The sequence below is a fragment of the Trichoderma harzianum genome, assembly GCF_003025095.1.
Source record: "Trichoderma harzianum CBS 226.95 unplaced genomic scaffold M431scaffold_17, whole genome shotgun sequence".
Classification (NCBI taxonomy): Eukaryota; Fungi; Ascomycota; class Sordariomycetes; order Hypocreales; family Hypocreaceae; genus Trichoderma; species Trichoderma harzianum.
Window position 1 is genome coordinate 203,231 of NW_020209265.1, and position 16,721 is coordinate 219,951.

The 16,721-nt window shown below is 46.1% G+C and overlaps 9 protein-coding genes across 9 annotated transcripts; 2 read left to right on the forward strand and 7 right to left on the reverse strand.

Moving 5' to 3' along the window:
* Positions 1-918: 918 nt before the first annotated feature.
* On the reverse strand, positions 919-2,726 carry M431DRAFT_97150 (hypothetical protein; the record flags this gene model as incomplete). The annotated part of the gene is made up of 2 exons (XM_024924907.1): positions 919-2,488; positions 2,548-2,726. The coding sequence occupies 2 exons, from the start codon at positions 2,724-2,726 to the stop codon at positions 919-921; spliced, it is 1,749 nt and encodes a 582-aa protein (XP_024769277.1).
* Positions 2,727-3,503: 777 nt separating this feature from the next.
* On the reverse strand, positions 3,504-5,557 carry M431DRAFT_534716 (hypothetical protein; the record flags this gene model as incomplete). Its single annotated transcript, XM_024920930.1, has 4 exons — positions 3,504-4,144; positions 4,203-4,483; positions 4,540-5,396; positions 5,507-5,557. The coding sequence occupies 4 exons, from the start codon at positions 5,555-5,557 to the stop codon at positions 3,504-3,506; spliced, it is 1,830 nt and encodes a 609-aa protein (XP_024769278.1).
* A 493-nt stretch (positions 5,558-6,050) lies between these two features.
* M431DRAFT_542827 (hypothetical protein) lies at positions 6,051-7,146 on the reverse strand (the record flags this gene model as incomplete). Its single annotated transcript, XM_024921134.1, has 2 exons — positions 6,051-6,774; positions 6,850-7,146. 2 exons carry the CDS (start codon positions 7,144-7,146, stop codon positions 6,094-6,096), a joined length of 978 nt encoding a protein of 325 aa, XP_024769279.1. The 3' UTR covers positions 6,051-6,093.
* Positions 7,147-8,397: 1,251 nt separating this feature from the next.
* M431DRAFT_125942 (hypothetical protein) lies at positions 8,398-9,467 on the forward strand (the record flags this gene model as incomplete). The annotated part of the gene is made up of 3 exons (XM_024912261.1): positions 8,398-8,556; positions 8,625-8,924; positions 8,994-9,467. The coding sequence occupies 3 exons, from the start codon at positions 8,398-8,400 to the stop codon at positions 9,465-9,467; spliced, it is 933 nt and encodes a 310-aa protein (XP_024769280.1).
* Positions 9,468-9,497: 30 nt separating this feature from the next.
* M431DRAFT_153291 (hypothetical protein) lies at positions 9,498-10,656 on the reverse strand. Its single transcript, XM_024912879.1, has 2 exons — positions 10,265-10,656; positions 9,498-10,214 (listed from the first exon to the last, which is right to left on the reverse strand). The coding sequence occupies exons 1-2, from the start codon at positions 10,625-10,627 to the stop codon at positions 9,879-9,881; spliced, it is 699 nt and encodes a 232-aa protein (XP_024769281.1). The 5' UTR covers positions 10,628-10,656; the 3' UTR covers positions 9,498-9,878.
* A 304-nt stretch (positions 10,657-10,960) lies between these two features.
* M431DRAFT_97365 (hypothetical protein) lies at positions 10,961-11,836 on the reverse strand (the record flags this gene model as incomplete). Its single annotated transcript, XM_024924927.1, has 1 exon — positions 10,961-11,836. The coding sequence occupies one exon, from the start codon at positions 11,834-11,836 to the stop codon at positions 10,961-10,963; it is 876 nt and encodes a 291-aa protein (XP_024769282.1).
* Positions 11,837-12,603: 767 nt separating this feature from the next.
* Positions 12,604-13,149, reverse strand: M431DRAFT_97111 (hypothetical protein; the record flags this gene model as incomplete). The annotated part of the gene is made up of 1 exon (XM_024924902.1): positions 12,604-13,149. The coding sequence occupies one exon, from the start codon at positions 13,147-13,149 to the stop codon at positions 12,604-12,606; it is 546 nt and encodes a 181-aa protein (XP_024769283.1).
* Positions 13,150-14,339: 1,190 nt separating this feature from the next.
* On the forward strand, positions 14,340-15,082 carry M431DRAFT_524505 (hypothetical protein). Its single transcript, XM_024920580.1, has 2 exons — positions 14,340-14,625; positions 14,697-15,082. The coding sequence occupies exons 1-2, from the start codon at positions 14,370-14,372 to the stop codon at positions 14,867-14,869; spliced, it is 429 nt and encodes a 142-aa protein (XP_024769284.1). The 5' UTR covers positions 14,340-14,369; the 3' UTR covers positions 14,870-15,082.
* A 392-nt stretch (positions 15,083-15,474) lies between these two features.
* M431DRAFT_97070 (hypothetical protein) lies at positions 15,475-15,711 on the reverse strand (the record flags this gene model as incomplete). Its single annotated transcript, XM_024924897.1, has 1 exon — positions 15,475-15,711. A coding segment is annotated over one exon (237 nt), but the record flags the coding sequence as incomplete, so codon positions are not given.
* Between the last annotated feature and the right edge of the window lie 1,010 nt (positions 15,712-16,721).

A 16,721-nucleotide genomic window follows, 5' to 3' on the forward strand; every position in this document is an offset into this window, starting at 1 on the left:
AATTACTTGGGGTGGCGATCAGCCGCACCGCATTTTTGATGAGGGTGGCTGGTTGACGGCTGATTAGCGCAGCATGGTAATTTAATTGTACTCATTCACATAGTTCGATCATCATCTCAGATCTGAAACCTCTTACGTATTCGTTCGAGGAATAAACTGATGCGATTCTCGCTTTGTAGGCTTCTTTGACTACTCTGCAAAGTTCAGTCTTGAGCATCTTGCAAACATTTCACTACCCATCTTCGAGGCTCGGATATTGCCATGTGACATAGATATCCTATAGGTGAGGCTCGTTGATTGGTGTCTCAGTGCGACGCCCAAGTCAAGCCTCTCGACGCATTGGACTGTCACTGACCTTCTCTGAGGTAATTTGTCATGACATCCCTGTCGAATCCTTCATGCAAGGGCGACCGGGCTTTGTGTACCGTGCATTCGGGCGGCGATCAGTGGGCAGCCTAGCCAATACGCCAATCGAAGAGCCGAAATTTGACTCACTGGTGTTCCGTGAATGGAGAGGCTTATCAGGGTAGACAGTGAAATGAACATTTATACTTGTGTATAAAATTCATCGTTTACAGTTGATTTATTTATGTATAACCGTCACTTCGTATTTACACATATATGCATTCGCATTCATAGTTGAAAGTATGACCTGGTGCACTCTATAATGCTATCGAGGTTTAATCAGCTGTATAAGCTACAGCACCACTCTATTGTGATGAAACATGACATAATACTAAGATAACAGAGGTCTAATTCTAAAGTAAAAAAGAGATGATTTAGAGTAGTTATGATAAACAGAAAAGGGAGTGGCTGATCTTCATTGACAAGACAAACGCACTACCCATCCCTTGGTGAATGGAATAATCCTTACCTAGTCCTGTCCCCTTTCGACAAGCATCAAGACCTATTCATCAACTAGTGGTGCTTGCAAAGGGCACCACCAGCCTTCCAATCATTCGTCTCCAAGTTGGGATACTCATACCCGGTAATACTAATCAGACTCTCCAGCTTGTCGATCGTGGTGTTTCCTCCATGCGCTCCAACCACCACGGTGCTTCTTGGCAACCCATCGTCCACAGCAGCATCCAGCCATTGTCTTGCATATCCAATATCGAATCGCACAGCATCTCCCATGCCTCCATCATCAGGATCGGGGCTCCACACGTCCGCTACAAATGCAACCACTCCTTCGTTTTTCGCTGGGCAGGCCGAAGTTGCGACGCCGTACGACCAATCTCGAGCATGGGGATTCTCATCTCTCCACAACGAGCGAAATTGGATGTGTGCATCTTTGAGCCCAAAAGGATTCTTCTCATTGTATGTAGCGAATTTAACATTGCCGTTGTTGATGTTGGAATAATACTTCTTGGCTACTTCAGGGACGACGACTACGGCTCCAGCCTCGACATAGTCGGGTACACCTCCAGCATGATCGCGATGGTGATGACTGGGGACAATGTGCGTGACCGATTTATGGAGCGTTTCTTTGACCCATTGGATAAGAATTCGAGATCGATGAGGTGCCGCATCGGTAATGAGAACACCATCGGTGAAGTTGAGAACCAGTTGCACGTAGTCTGCGTAGCCGACATACACAGCCATAATCTGGGGGATGTCGGGGATTGGATACGTAACAAAAACGTCTGAAGTGTTGAAGAAGGACTCAAATGGGCCACCCCAGAGACCAGCTTCAAAGAATTCGTGGACTTCAGAGCGAGGGTATAGTTTGCTTTGCTTCGGTGCCTGAGGAGTTGTTGTGTCCTTGGGCGAGAGAACGGGATCGAAAAGGCCGGCTTTCATCGGTGGATTAATGGAGATGCTGTCTAGCTTAACATCTTCCAGAACATCTGTGGAGTTATAAATTGTTTGCAGGCGATAAGGCAATTGAAGACGGTGACCGGACTTGTCGTCGAAGGACACGGCGGAGTAGTTCGACAGCAGGAGATCATTGGTAGCTTTTCCAAAAGTCGCGTGATTTTCCAAGAAGCGTATCTTGTAAGGCCTATGACTCGTGGCATTTACAATCAGGCTCAGGTCAGAACCGTCAAGCTCCAAAACCTTGAATCGATTGTTCGTGAGAGGTTCAATCATGTCATAAGTATGGAGGCGAGATGAAGCCGAGCTCATCTGCTGCAGCAACCAAGGTAGGGCAAATTGCTGTGCCTGGTGGATCAGGTAATCTGCTAGGTATGAATCCACATATCCTATTGTCTGGGTTGGGTCGTCCACGAAAAAGTTGTTTTGTGCCTTTGTGAAGCATGCAAAGCCATCTGAACCATCTTTCAAGACAATGGTATAATTCATCGAGGGCTCAAGACCGGGTTGGGACCAGATCCAATAGTCATTGTATCGGTAATATCGGTCGATGCGAGCTCGTAGTCCCGAAGACAAGTCAAAGGACAAGGTTTCCGAGCCGGTCTCAGCAACAGACTGGTCCGAGTGATAGAGGTTGTAGTTTTGCGTGAGAGTTTGAGATCGGTAAATACTGTAATTGTTAATATTTGTCACATGTCTCTGATTAGTATAGTATCATAGGCTACTTACCCTTCCGCTTTAAAGACCAATCTCTGAACCTCTTTCAAGGCCTTTGATCCTCCAATTGAGTCAATGATGCTCCCCAACAACGTCGACGCATCTGTGATATTATCGCAAGGTGTGGGATTGGCGGTCACCAATTGAGTTGCGCTGGAAAAGACGAGCAAAAAGGTTTCCCTGAGCTTCATATTGGCTGCAGAAATTGGTGCTGGGTGGTGTATGTAAGAGGATCGTTTGTTAGTATGTGTACTTCAATTGTTATGATGATATATACAAGACTATTTATATGCAGGTACAGCGCCTTTGCAATTGTTATATATCATTAGATGCTATTAAGAGACAAGACGGCCACGCAATAAACGACAATAGCACGCGCGGCAACACGTCTTGCTCAGAGTGGCTTGGCCTCCAGCGTATGTGATTCGGCATTGTAATGCAACATCTGGTACCTGAAATCGGCGCTCGGTAGTTAATTCAGATCTGACATTCTAAGGAGTTTCCGTGTTATCGGGACGGGGGAGTCCGGGTCACTGCCGCACTTGGACGGAGGGCGGTACTTATTAAAAGCCGCGCTTGTAGAATCGCCACTTGGGGGCCACAAGCGTAATTTGATGCATAACTACTACCAGTATTAGGGACATTGATTCTCGCATTTAGAGAATCGAGAGATTAAATGAAGATCTAATCTCATAATCTTCTCTTTGAGGCTGCCTCCTGAGCGTTTAATCTGTAAGTCGAGAGAGAAACGGACGCACGTATTCACATCGCTGGCCTCGTCCGCACATACAGCAGTAACTGAAATATCCATCCATCATGCTTTTCTTTTAACCTCTTCGATACCATGTCATTACTATCACTTTAAAAAATTTACTTTTAAACGTATGGAGACGCGACTTTTCAGTTGAAGAAGATTATAATATGTGTATCGTATGTTTACCACCAAACGTGATTAATCGTATTAAAAACTATAAAAATTCTCTATGGAAGTGGTGCAAAGGCAGAACGCTGGTATCTGATGCAACGCTGCCAGCTTGACTGAGACCAGTATCAGGACTGCGCTGAGCATCAATTCCCACATGCATCATAGGCTCAAAAATATCACCTTGATCAGGCGCTTGCAAGCTCTCAAACTGGTCAATATACCACCTCGTCATCCTTGATAAAGCCCCACGAAAGACAGCTGGTATAATAAACCGCTTGCTCCCTTCGGCCAACGTCAGTTTGTTGAGCAACTGTAACAAGAGCACCTTTGGGTTAAATTCGATATCGTCCAATAGGCATGCCACGCTCTGCGGTACCCGGGCAGAAACATCAAACTTCATTAGAATTACAGCCGCATATGTGATTCTGGTGAAAACAATGACTGGCATTATTTGTAGAATCTCAATTGGAATGTCCAAGAAAGTGTGAATCACTTTTTGCGCTGACGCGACGCATTGGGCAAGTGAGTTGGCGACGTTCAAGGAATAATAGTTGTCCAGATTCTTGGCCAGAGGTAGAGGTCGTAGTTTGTACGGCGGCCGGAAATCTTCCATGTCGTGCCCGTCGTAGAATGCCGGCTCATGGAGGCTTATCAAAACCATGTGGTAGTGGATTATCATCGGCTCTGTTTGTCATTAGCTGCCATAATCAAACAATTTGGTGATCCCATTGGGTTGAATTACTGTGTAAAATGTCTGTGAGAACTTGTCGCTTCCACGCTGTCGCACGATCCACGCCATATCTCAGAACCCGGCAGATGCTATCATCTGAGAAGTTGACACGCGATCCACTATACAGTCCAGTCATTGACATGCTTTCTTCTGCAATTAGCTGGAGCTTGGTCCATTCTATGAGTCGTCGGTCGTTCGGATTAACGCTTGGAGCTGTCTCGAGTACCTTGATGCAATCGTCGAGCCACGGTTCATGACGGAGGACGGAAGGCCGTCGGAATGAAAACGCCATACTTGAGTACCTGTTAGTATTGGGATTATTACATCGTGATACAGCTTCAGAACGCACCTCGAAGAAAGAAAGTAACATGCTATAAATGTTCTGCAGGTTTCGATCAACTGTTCCGAGTGGACAAATGGTTCATTTGCCGATGGAATCCTGTACTGCTCGTCATTTGAAGACATCAAGTCCAGAACTAATGAGGCAGCCATATTTGCATATTGGCTGAACATTAGCTTTTGAAAATCCTCCACGAGACAGTACCATGCTGATAGAACGAGGTATGCCTGAATCAAATCGAGAGACTTGTTACCGTGCATAGCAACCTCTTCAGCTACGTATTTCGCAGTATTGCGAAACAACATCTTGCAACATTCCGGTTCATGACTGCTTGAGGCAACCGATAGAACCGCCCTGAAAAGAGCAGGTTTGATGTTCCTGGTATGTTGCCACGTCCAGTGTGAAGGCAAAAGCACCAGAGGGTAAATCGGTGCCATATCCACACAAAATGTCGAAAACATGTCCTGAGCGAACTCAGAGCTAACTAGGCCGACCGACACAGGATCATCTAACATTAAATAAGGATCGCCCGTTGAGACAAATGCCAAAGGAGGCAGGATATCTTCCAGAGAAGTCGGTTGCTGCTGAGGGTCTGAGAATAGAGATGCATTCATAAACTCAGAGTTCAATGGATCTGAATATGGAATTTCCGCATTGAGTTGAGCCGGAGTCTCGGAAATCGCATCTTGGAGTTCTTGTAGCTTCTGCTCGAGGGCTTTGATCCGTGTGTCGTTCTTATTGCGCCTTCGTCTAATGGCGGGAGGGCGAAACACGCAGTCCACGTCCAATTTGGAACAGCGATCACACTTTTGCGCACCTGAGCGACGCGATCCATTGATGCATTTTATCTTTCGCTGTCGACAACCCTTGAATCATACAACGTGAGCATCTCGTATGGAGGCGCCGTGATGGGAAGAGGATGAATATCAATGCAAAGACATACTTCACAAGTGCGGTTTAGCCCAGTCGGACTCACGGTCCCAGCTTCGTCGTTGGATGCCGCGTTTTCCGTCGACGCGGTACTCATGTTGGCGAGTTGTGGATGGTTGATTGACAAGGTTCATGCCCAAGTTCCGCGTTAGTGTTTGGAGATGGCAACGCGGTGTCTCTTTAGTGCCGCCCTCCGGAGCCCGATTTCTTCTCCTCCCTTTTGGGATACACGGATGTTGAAACTGCGGGGCCGCTTGTAAGCTTAAGATGAACCGAGAGAACTTTACCCAGCGGAGTATTAATGTATAAATCGTCGAGCGTAGCGCAGACCGTCTTGTCCAGTCTGAGCCTCTCATGTACGTAAGCAACTATTACAAGCTTCGTAGTAGAGAATACGCAATGACGTTGTTTCTGACGTTTCAGGAGTTGATGACGAATGAACTTGTCTGGAAAAGTTCATTGCCAAAAGGAGTCGGTTACATTGGCGGTTGTTGTATCGGAAATTTTATTGTTTAATACGACCTACACCCCCAACTCTTTTTGGTGCACCACAAATCGATGTAACATCCATGCGACAAAAGACGGCATGGTCACTGTGTTATTGTATACCCTATTTTAAATACATCCCTATGCTTAGTTTCGGAGAGTGTCATAGTTATCCATCGGCGACTCATCCTTTACAAGCTCCCAAACCTCCTCAATCGTCTTCACAACTGATTCTGGTAACGGCCCGTTGTTTAGGCCCGCGACAGTTTGCTCCAGCTGCGCAATCCTGCTCGCACCGAGAACAATTCCATCACCCAGATGCTCCTTGAGTACCGAGTGATAGGCAACCCATCGGTATGCCAGCTCAGCCTTTGGAATGCCTGACACATTGGACGCTTCGTTCCAGATATCCAGTGCCTCCAAGAACTTTGGTCGGTTGTACAAGGTGTGGTACATCCGTCCAATGCCCGTTTCTTTGCTCCATCTGCCCTCACCACCGGATCCCTTCTGCAACTGCTCCGATGACTTGGTCAGGAATCCTCCTGCAATTGCGCTGTAGGCGTAGAATGCAATGCCATTTTCTCGGAAAATAGGGAACAGCTCAGTTTCCGACCTGCGAGCGACGGGATTGTAGTTTCCTTGATAGACAGTAGGAGCGACATAGCCTTTCTCCTTTACAATCTTGAGAACAGCCTTTAATTCGTCTACATTGTAGTTGGACAGTCCAAATTTGTCGAATTTGCCCTGGAGATACAGGTCGTTGATGCCAGCCAGAGTTCCTTCAAGAGGTTCTTTTGGATCGGGTGCATGGAGATAGTAAATGTGTACCTGTACGTCCATCTTAGTGATTTATACCGTGGAATGAAGCCTTTACACCACACTGAGAACAGAGAGTGGGAGTACCTTGTCAACACCCAGCTTTTGGAGGCTTTCCAGGCCCCTTTCGACAACTCTTGCTCGTGTTGATTGGCCATCAAGCCATCCTCCAATATGCTTCGTGTCAATGGTAAATCTTGATGGCGCCTTGAGTTTTCCCAGTATTTCTTCGCTGGTGCCGTAGAGTTGCGCAGTGTCAAGCTGCTTGATTCCTAGTTTCTCAACAGCATCGAGTACCTCGGCAGCCTGTTCGGCGGTAGGGAATGCGGCGCCTGTGTTGAAGTTGGCTGTGCCGAAAACAAGTCTTGGTCCGGAATACACCATGGTAGAGATTTAAATGGTAACTCAAGTGATAGATGGTTTAGACAATAACTTAATTAAAGTCCAGGATCTATGTAATGCCTTTTATAGATGTAAAAACCCTGAAAGAGGCAATACGCAAAGCGTATTTACTTCCCAGGGTAAGTTTCCTCCTGTTTTGTGGAGATAATGGAGATAACTGGCAACTAAGCTTGTCGCGGGCTCATATTCCGTATTATTAATTGAGTTGATACCATCGAGATGCTCATCCTCGGTCACTCGGCCACACGCAGCGCAGCTGAGTAGGTGGAGAAGAGAATAGTCCAACTAGGATTCAACCTATAAGATCATCAAGAGCTTAGTTACGTCTCGTTACAAGGAGTTATTAGATGCTAACCATCGAAGCATCAATAGCAACGATTGGCAAATTTTAGGGGGAGGGGGGCTGAATCTGGATTTGTAATCGTACATCCGGCGTCAATCGTATATCCGGGTTGCTAACAACTGAATTGACCGAGAGGCCCCGCGACCCAGTGTTTGTTTGCAATTGAACATATTTCTTGGATCTCTACACGTTGAACTCACGCACGTCATTGTTTTCTCGATATAGTTGGTGACGATAAAGCTAGGGGGTGTCTATTTGCTTACGGCTTGTTGTAAGTGAGCATCTGACAAGCGACTCTAGTCCCGAAGCGTTGCCCAATTCGACTATCGCTAACTCCGTAGCACCAGGGCATCACTGTGTCAATGCGATTTTCCACTCCCCAAATCCACGACAAATTAATCTACGCCTTATAATTAGTTCCTGTAGATTCAGAATAGATCCTGCATCTATATGCAGATAATATTCTTCAAATACGGAATACAGCTAGGCTGAATGACTAGGGAGCGGCCGAAGGACCAGGAAGCGGCCGCAATGTAGGTAAGACGTTGTAAAACGCTGTTATGATGTCGGCCGATCGCGTGAGCATGAAGTACACATATCCATCTATTTTAGATAGGATGAGCTTTGTTATGATTCCGTAATTCTTATGGAATGCTTAATGATCAAATATTGAGGCGGACACCATGTTCGGTGGAAGCTTCATAGAGAAATCCCGCGCGAAAAGTTGCCCATCATTACAAACCGCTACCACCACTCCCCGCAATTCCGGAGGTGATGTATATTGAAAAGAGAGCCCAAGCAATGGGTTTCTTCAAGTCGTATAGCAGCAGCGTATCTGTATATTCTATATTAGACCAAACTCAATACCATTTGCATCTCTAGTCACAATCATGGCGGACTTACCCCCGGATTATTTTGTCTCCTCCCTGCAGTACACCAAAAAGACCTTCCAGGATGTCTATCCCCCTATCGACCCAACCAATCCAACCAACTCACTTGCGGGGAGAATTGTCATTATTACTGGCGCAAGCCGAGGTATTGGGGCTAGGGTCAGCAATCTTCCGAATCTAGTCCCATAACGCGACGGGCCGTCAAGCTGATTCGTTGTCATTTCCAGGGTATCGTGCCATCATTTGCTAAAGCCGGGGTTCATGGCCTAGTTCTCGTTGCCCGAGATGAGGCTAAGCTGAAGGAAGTAGAGCGCGAGGTTCTTGCAATCAACCCTAAGATCGAAACTTTGCTTGTTGCGTTGGATATCACGAATGAGAAGGCAGTGGGGCAGCTCTTCGACAAGATCCAGGCACGATTCGGCCGCTACGCAGATACACTGGTTCATAATGCAGCGGTCAGTACGGCCAATAATGAAGGAGGCCCGATACTGCATGAAGCCGAGGTTGACGAATGGTGGAAGAACTTTGTGAGTCACCCACCGCTTTCCATGCCCTGTATTGAGAATGTTGCACGCTAATTGCTAGTCTGATTCCAGGAAATCAACGTCAAGGGATTCTTTGTCTTCTCGAAATATTTCATCTCTGGCCTTCCATCTCCGACTACGCCTGCTACGATTATCAACATCTCATCTTCCGCAGCGTGGCTGGTTTATCCCGTGTCCGGCGCTTACAGCGTCAGCAAGCTTGCCAGCCAACAGTGGTGTACCATGCTCAATGCTGCATACGGAGGTACACTCACTGTTGTAAGCATCCATCCTGGTCTCGTGGCCACGGACATGATGCATCCCTTTTTCGAGAAGTTTAATATGGATTCACCTCTGTTGACTGGAGGACTTTGTACTTGGGTTGCAGCCGATGCAGAACGCTCTGCGTTCCTCAGCGGGAGGGTCATTGCAGCCAACTGGGATGTTGAAGAACTGGTGGCCCGTAAAGCCGATATCGTCGCTAAGAACGAGTTGACAGTGGACTTGGTGGGCACCTTTGGCAAGGAGCAGTTTAAGAGTGCTTGAACTGCTACCTGTTGAAACCAATCCAAGGTTATTCGATAGAGCATTCAAGAAGTCTTCGACTTTTTCTATAGACTAACTAGTATCAAAATAACCCAGTAGAATTTTGACAAATGATAAGCTGGAATTAGATTCAACATGGGGGAGGGATGGAGCTGAAGCAGGACTATTGAAGGGAGAGAGGGCGACGGGACACGTGAAGTCATGTACCAAGAAATCGAAAGGATATTCTGACTCAATGCAGTATATGTATGTAGCACCACTCAATTTATTGGGTCTACATCCATCAACCGCGGCGGATAAAACTCGAAAGAAGTAAAAAAGGAGAGCATAACGCCTATGTAATCCTCGCAGAAAATTTCCACATAAAGCATTTGGGCTTACCGCAGAAAACAGAGAACATAAATCAGACGCTCAAGCTAGTCGTATCCGTAGGAAGTGTAGAAATTTTGACAAAGGCCGTCCTTGTGAGAGACTTTCCCGGCAGGCATCGCTCTCAGCATGCTGTAAAAGGCCACTCATATGCAAGAATGGCGACGCGCATGTTGGGCATTCAAAGTTATTCTCTCCATCATCGCACCTGTAACGCTTATATTGATAGCACTCAAGAGCAATACCAATTATCTCGTCTTCATCCACTTCTGATGGACAGCCATCGTATTCCATGTGTAGTAGCATAGCTGACCATGATGAAAACATCTTGTAACACCCAAAACATTCTTTATTCTTTGGTTGGTGAGTAATGAGGTGCTAGATGCGGTTAGATGGGGAATTCGATGAGGAGCTTCAAAGGGGCTTACGGCCTTGAGATTTGAAGGAGATTGATAGTAGTTCCCACAGACACTACACATATTATGCTCCGAAATATCATGATCTCGAAGCTGCCCCGAAGTATTAAAGCGGCGATTGCAAGGATTGCAGTAGTGATGAACGGTCTCTCGATGGCTATGTAACGCATCCAAACTAGAGAAGTCAAGAGAGCCAGGGCATAAGTGACAAAGGTGATGCTTCGGTGAACCGCGGATGTGCTGACTTAGGGCCGACAATGAATTGAACGGCTTTTCGCATCGCAGACAATACCTGTGGCGGGGTGAATCTCGCCGATGCTGCATCAGAGCTCCCACGGAACCAAAGTTTTCGTCGCACAGCTCGCAGTATCCCATAATTAACGATATGGATTTAAGGATAGTAGAATGTTCGATGAAGAGAGGTCAGAGCTGTCTGGATAACAAGAATGTGAGGGGTTGGCTGCAGTCACCATTGGGTATGATTGGCGCGGCTTGAACGAGTCAGATGCGTTCACGTGAAATAGGTAATACGAAAGGACATGTTCCTTCGAAATATAGGGCGATGCGGGACGATGTTACCAGTCATAAAACGTCCTAATCTATTTGAACATCAATGTCTACTGTGATATGTATGCTAAAAAGATTGGTCAATCCAGATTCACGAAGAAAGAATTGTCCAAAATTAAACAAAGCATCTGAATCATCTACTTACGCCATCTGAATGTCTTTCTCTCCCATTCTCTCACCAATTCTAATATACGACCTCTTGTGTTTCCCCTTTGTACGTAGCTGCCACAATCTCAAAGCACTCAAGACTACAGTAAGAGCGCATCGCTCGCCCAAAATGCCCGATTTGAGACTATTTACAAATTGGAGCGTAAAAATTGACTTGAGGCTCAATGGATCCAGCAAGGTTGCCAACGAAACAGGCACCCAGGATAGCTTGGCGACGATCTCTCTTTCGGGAGGGACCTTTCGAGATGAACTGGGGCATCTCACGAGCTTCCACGCGACTCCCTCTTCAGCACATCTCCTCCATTCGAACTTTTCTCTCTTCATGGCTCTCCCAGCTTCAACGAAGAAGTGAAATACGACCCCATTATTTGCCACTGACTTTGCGGTCATCGTCTCCGTCTCCGTCACCTCTCGCGACGCCTGTCTCTTATCGTCTTTAGCCAGTGGCGGGAGCATAATGTGACTCTTGTTGCTAAAAGGGTTAATCTTTTGCTCGAAAAGTGTTATGTCGCCTGCGGCAGCGAGAATGGCATCTTGATGGCTGATTCCGTTGTGCAATATAAACCCTCCCCTTGCGCCCAGCGGTTTTGGACATGACCAACCATAGGGGTGGAATTTTGCCAAGTAGAGGACCTCGTCTGAGTTTGTGTCGCATATCCTAAAAGATTTTGACCATCCGGCTTTTATTGTCATGATTGAAGGAAAGCGGCGATAGCACAGTGGTGCTGCTGCTCTATATACCGGTGGGATCAGGACGTTTTGGTCATGGGAGGAGTAGTTAGGCGGTAGACTGGGTTCGTATTCCAATACATCTTGAGTGGTAATGACGCCTTCATGGTTTCCAATCATGGTATCTGGTATCGATAAGTCGAATGATGACTCAAGTGTTGTGAAAAGATGAAGAGTTATCACCTCGCAGGAGACAGCTGGTTTAGAGTTATGTGAAATCTGGTTGCAAATCACAATTCTGATGGCTGGAAAATATTTATCGCACTAAAATCGTCCTGAAACTGAGATATTATTTGCTCCCGTCACTGTTATTGGCACTTGGCTGTTGGCCCAAATATCGACCGTCTCATTCACGGATTGATATCATTAGGCCATTAAATGGCCCGTGTGGCAGAGTGGCAATTTCTTCTTTTAAATTTCCACGGCGAAGCGGCATTTCTTTGTTTTTTGCTTTTTTATTCTATCATTAGTAGATTATGCTTTGTATGAAGAGGGCCATGGAAAGTAAAGCCGCGATTCGGTAAGGTAAATGCAGTATGCTGAAATTCGAATGTTAAACGCGGCATGTTGCTGGCATGAAAACAAAAGGACCTGTACTGTGCCGCTAGCAAATTGCTAGCACAGACCAACTTCATCCCAAGATCACCAATAATGATGCGCTATGTACACATTGCCCATATTTTCTCTAATCATCCTTTGCCAAATTTCAAGCATCATGCTCCCTACGAGATATTCTAAGCCGTAGGCAAGCCCTCTCCATGACACCTGATCAATACTACCTATGGTGGATAACTCCGCATTAAGACAGCAATGACAGACTTCAATGTTGTTTCATCCATATCGCCTTCTCTAGGGATGGTAAACATTTGGACGAGACATTATACTGCCTATCTTGGCAAGCTATACGCAGCGTCTAATACTAAAGGATATCTCCATCCTGGGACAAGGCAGATGAAGACAAATAGTACCCAGGTATAACCGACTGCTCGCCTTAACCTCCAATCCAGTTTCAGCGTATGCTCCACCGTCCATTCTCCGACCGTCTCTGTCAAGCACAGAACATAATTGAGGAGAAAAAAGTGAATCTCGGAGACGATGTGCGTTTTTTTAGATACCGCCCTGTTCGACAACGCGTGGCAAATTGCCGACAGGAAAAACATCAAAAACGCCCGTAGAGATTTGTGAATAAAACCCCATTGCTCACGCTGTGGCTGGAACAGAGGTGACATGAAGGAATCATAAGGTTTAGTATGAAGCTTGTGCCAAACGATGCCCCAAAAGCGTCGTAGTGAATAGGCTTGCGTGATATTACCAAATAATGGTGGCCATTCTTCGGGTTGGTCACAGCCCAACAGAGACACAAACAGGATTGCTAAGAGGCCGTGTGCTCCAGAAAGAATTGCATAGGAGCTCCAAATCCAATTCACAGACATCACCCCGCGAAGGCATAGATCCCGCGGGGTCATCGGTGGCAGAATGCTTTGGTTGGGAAGTGTGAAGTCCCAAGCGCTAACATTCAGCTCATGTAAGACATGAATGGTTAATACGGTACACAGGCGATACATAACCCATACCACTGCGACGTTACAAAACCGTCGCATGGCGAAAGGTATCCGTTTTCTGTTGATCGGTCTATCCATGCCGCTATCAATGAGGCTCAACCTGCGTATATTGCTGCACAACCGAAAGCTGTCTCTCAGCCGACTGGTCACAGACACAGGACCAAGCCCTGAATGCACAAAATACCCGTCAATATAGAGCACTGATATCGTATGAATAGTCCCGTATATGATAAATGGGGCCAGAATCTGGTGATAGGCAAAGCGGCTGATGTCATACCATGGGGAGACGGTTATTGTTACGACTGAAACGTGAAAAGCACCAAGAAGATGTCTCGATAAAGAACGTGGCTGCTGAATAGCAAAATGAAAAAAGACGGTCCCGAAAAAACACCATACCAGTGGGTGGAAATCTAGAACTGAGTCCATAATGTCTGTCGTTGTATGCCAAAACGGGATTATGAATTATAAAAGCAATGCGTTGGATATTTTTCTTAGAACGGCAGCTGCATTTATAGAGCTTCTCTAATAAGTCCAGTAAACATGGGTGTGGGCTTTTGCCTCCCGCTTGATTGATCCCTGTGAAGGCAGATTCGTAAATTCCAACATATCATCGTTTTAGCGTCTGATTCGCAGTGGAATTTACATACGATGGATATCAAACTTCCAGGGTCTGTAGGAACAAACATTACTACGTTGAGAGATCGGTTACCCGTATTAAACCTGCCTCAAGATGATGCCAGCTCGGAGAGATCTCCATGGTCAATAGCCCACGCAATCAAAAATACGAAAACTCAAGCTCGATTACGTCCAATGGTGCCTAAAATGGTGGCGTCGGATCGCAGCCTCATTTTACACACAAACAATGGCAAATAAACCCAAAGGATTCAAATGAGCAGTTTCAGACGGCAAGCTGCAGACCGCGATGTTATAATTGGATTTGGTGGCATGTGATTAGTGGAAATACGGCGGCTTTCACTGAAGGAAGGAGTTAAAATAACAGAGATTGTCTCTCTTAAATCCCATCGCATAGATTAATATCTGTTGTCAATCAAACTCCAACACTCGTCGTCACTTCTTTTGACAACTACAAGATGCCTATCGGCATAATTGCGGACATTATCGGCCTAATTGGCCTCGGCCCTGCGGCAATTGGGGGTTCCGTCATTACATATTGTTCCAAGCATCCGGGTCCTGGCTGTATTGATTCTCGAAGTGTCGGCATGAATTCGAGACATTTCGACTCCAGTGTTGGAGCTTGCAATGTTCCCATGTACAACTTCGCTCAATGCCATGATCAACTTGAATCTCAGAGCACTGGCGTCATTGGAACAGTTCTCTCAGCTGGCAGTAAGTTTGGCCCTTCAGTCATTGGAAAGTTTCCACCCCCACATGAAGTCGCTAACAGAAAATACTATAAGCGGTTCAATTCGACAATATCCCCCCTGCTTGCATGAATCTAAATGCTATCTTGATCGGTGCTTGTGGCGGCACCGGCCCTCGCCCAGAGCCGTGTGGATCGGCCTGCATGAAATATATCGGTCTTTCTGATGACCAGCTGCGACTGTTATCCAAGTCCCTCAATATCTCGTGAAATGCATCTTCTGGTATCCCAAGGCATTGGAGATTTGTTGCGCGCTGAGTGTAGAGCCGCGTTGATGCGACTTTGGATGGGGATGTATTAAACATCAATAAGTGTTATTTTCATTTTGGAAAGCCAAGGCTATTGGCCGTATTTGTTTTCTTGTCATGGAGATCCTAGCTTCAACACACGGAATCCATAGGCATCATTGAATTGAAAGGTCGTTCATGTCTTAAACTCTGGTGTGCCGTGTTTCTTATTCAGAGATCACTTTTTGCGGTCTTTTTTTTAGTGACCATTGACCGCCTTTGGAGAGACCCCGGTCATTATTTTATGAGTTATGGTAGTAAGCACACCTCTGGATTACTATCTCAGACGGTCAACTACATGGTTAAACGCCTAATGTGGATGTAACAAATATTTCTCTACTGCCACTGAGATGAGGCATTGCTTCCTGCTAACTAGCCGTCATCAGCGGTACTACATTCGTTATAGCTTTACGCAGTCAATTATCCCTCAAACACTAACTAGAGACTGTCTGCCATGGGAAGAGTATTTGCACTTCAGTTAGCCACCTTAGCCTTTAAGAAAATGTTACCTTTTTGGATAGTCCCTACCTATGCCATCAACCATACAACATCCTCATTCGTCGTAAGCGGTGTTAAGAATCTCATATTGAGGGATCCTGCAACGTATATGCCTGTAGAGTGGAAGCCTGATTTTCTCTTTGCTGTATTAAGCTGGATGGAGATAACTAGACTTTCGTCTAGGGGTGTGGCAATAAGGCCACCGTGGACAATTCCTTTGTGGCCAGACGGACAGCAACCCAAGGCCAAAAGGGTGGTCAGGTGCACAATTAGGCACAATATGTCGTCCAAGTGATGAGAATATAATGGCCTAAACAAAGAGAGAGAGCATGACGGATGGCTTTGTTGTTATTTTGATCAGAAAGAGTATCCCCACGGATTTGTTATTCGCGAGCTCACATCTTCATCCGTGGTACAACCACACTGTCCAAGCGCACAGCACACTCGGCCTCAATTTCGAGCATCAAAGCGAAAGAAAACGCTTCGGGTACAGGCTCGGCCATCTATATCTGTGAGACGTAGACGTACCTCTGGATGTTTACTACGGGCTGTACGTATCAAACCCCAAGGCCTGCTGCACCCAAAGTCATCAACTTTGTCCTTGGGGTTAACCCGATCGCATGTCGGTTTATGCATAATATTAGAAGAGAGAATCCCATTCGAACCGCATCTTAAGGCTAAATGAGAGTCTTAGCGGTAGATTCTCATATTGTCTGCAAGGCATGATCACTAGAACCCCATGAACAAAGAAAGCCGTCTGGTTCCTCTGCGTCTCTCATGCCATTGACCTGAATCAGCTTTATCCCACATTATTATAATGCCTCCATAACGTCTTTCATCCAGCTTACCTCGATATCTATCATGAGTATACACAATGAACCACAAGGGTGGATGGTAGAGAGAGTAATCGGAAGCGAGTGTGTCGGAACATATCCGCCTTACGGCTCGGCTGCATAGGTGGCGTTTTCTGAGCACTATAGTAGGCCGAATATGCATTAATTATCTTGGCCAGCACACCAAACGTTCAACAAATGCAGGGGCAGTTGCACAGTCCCACAAAATATATACCGGTGAACGTCATTTTCATCTTGTTCCGGGCTTTAGGATATTGAAGATGCAAGCCATCTCGTAATAGATAGACACGTAGGTCTCTGTACCCACGAAGATACATCCGAGCTGCAGTCGGTCTGTTTCACATAGACGCCTGAGGCGATCGAATAAGTGACGTGTCATGCATTGTATGAGATCGTGAGCTGAGATGTTTTAATTTGACAAAA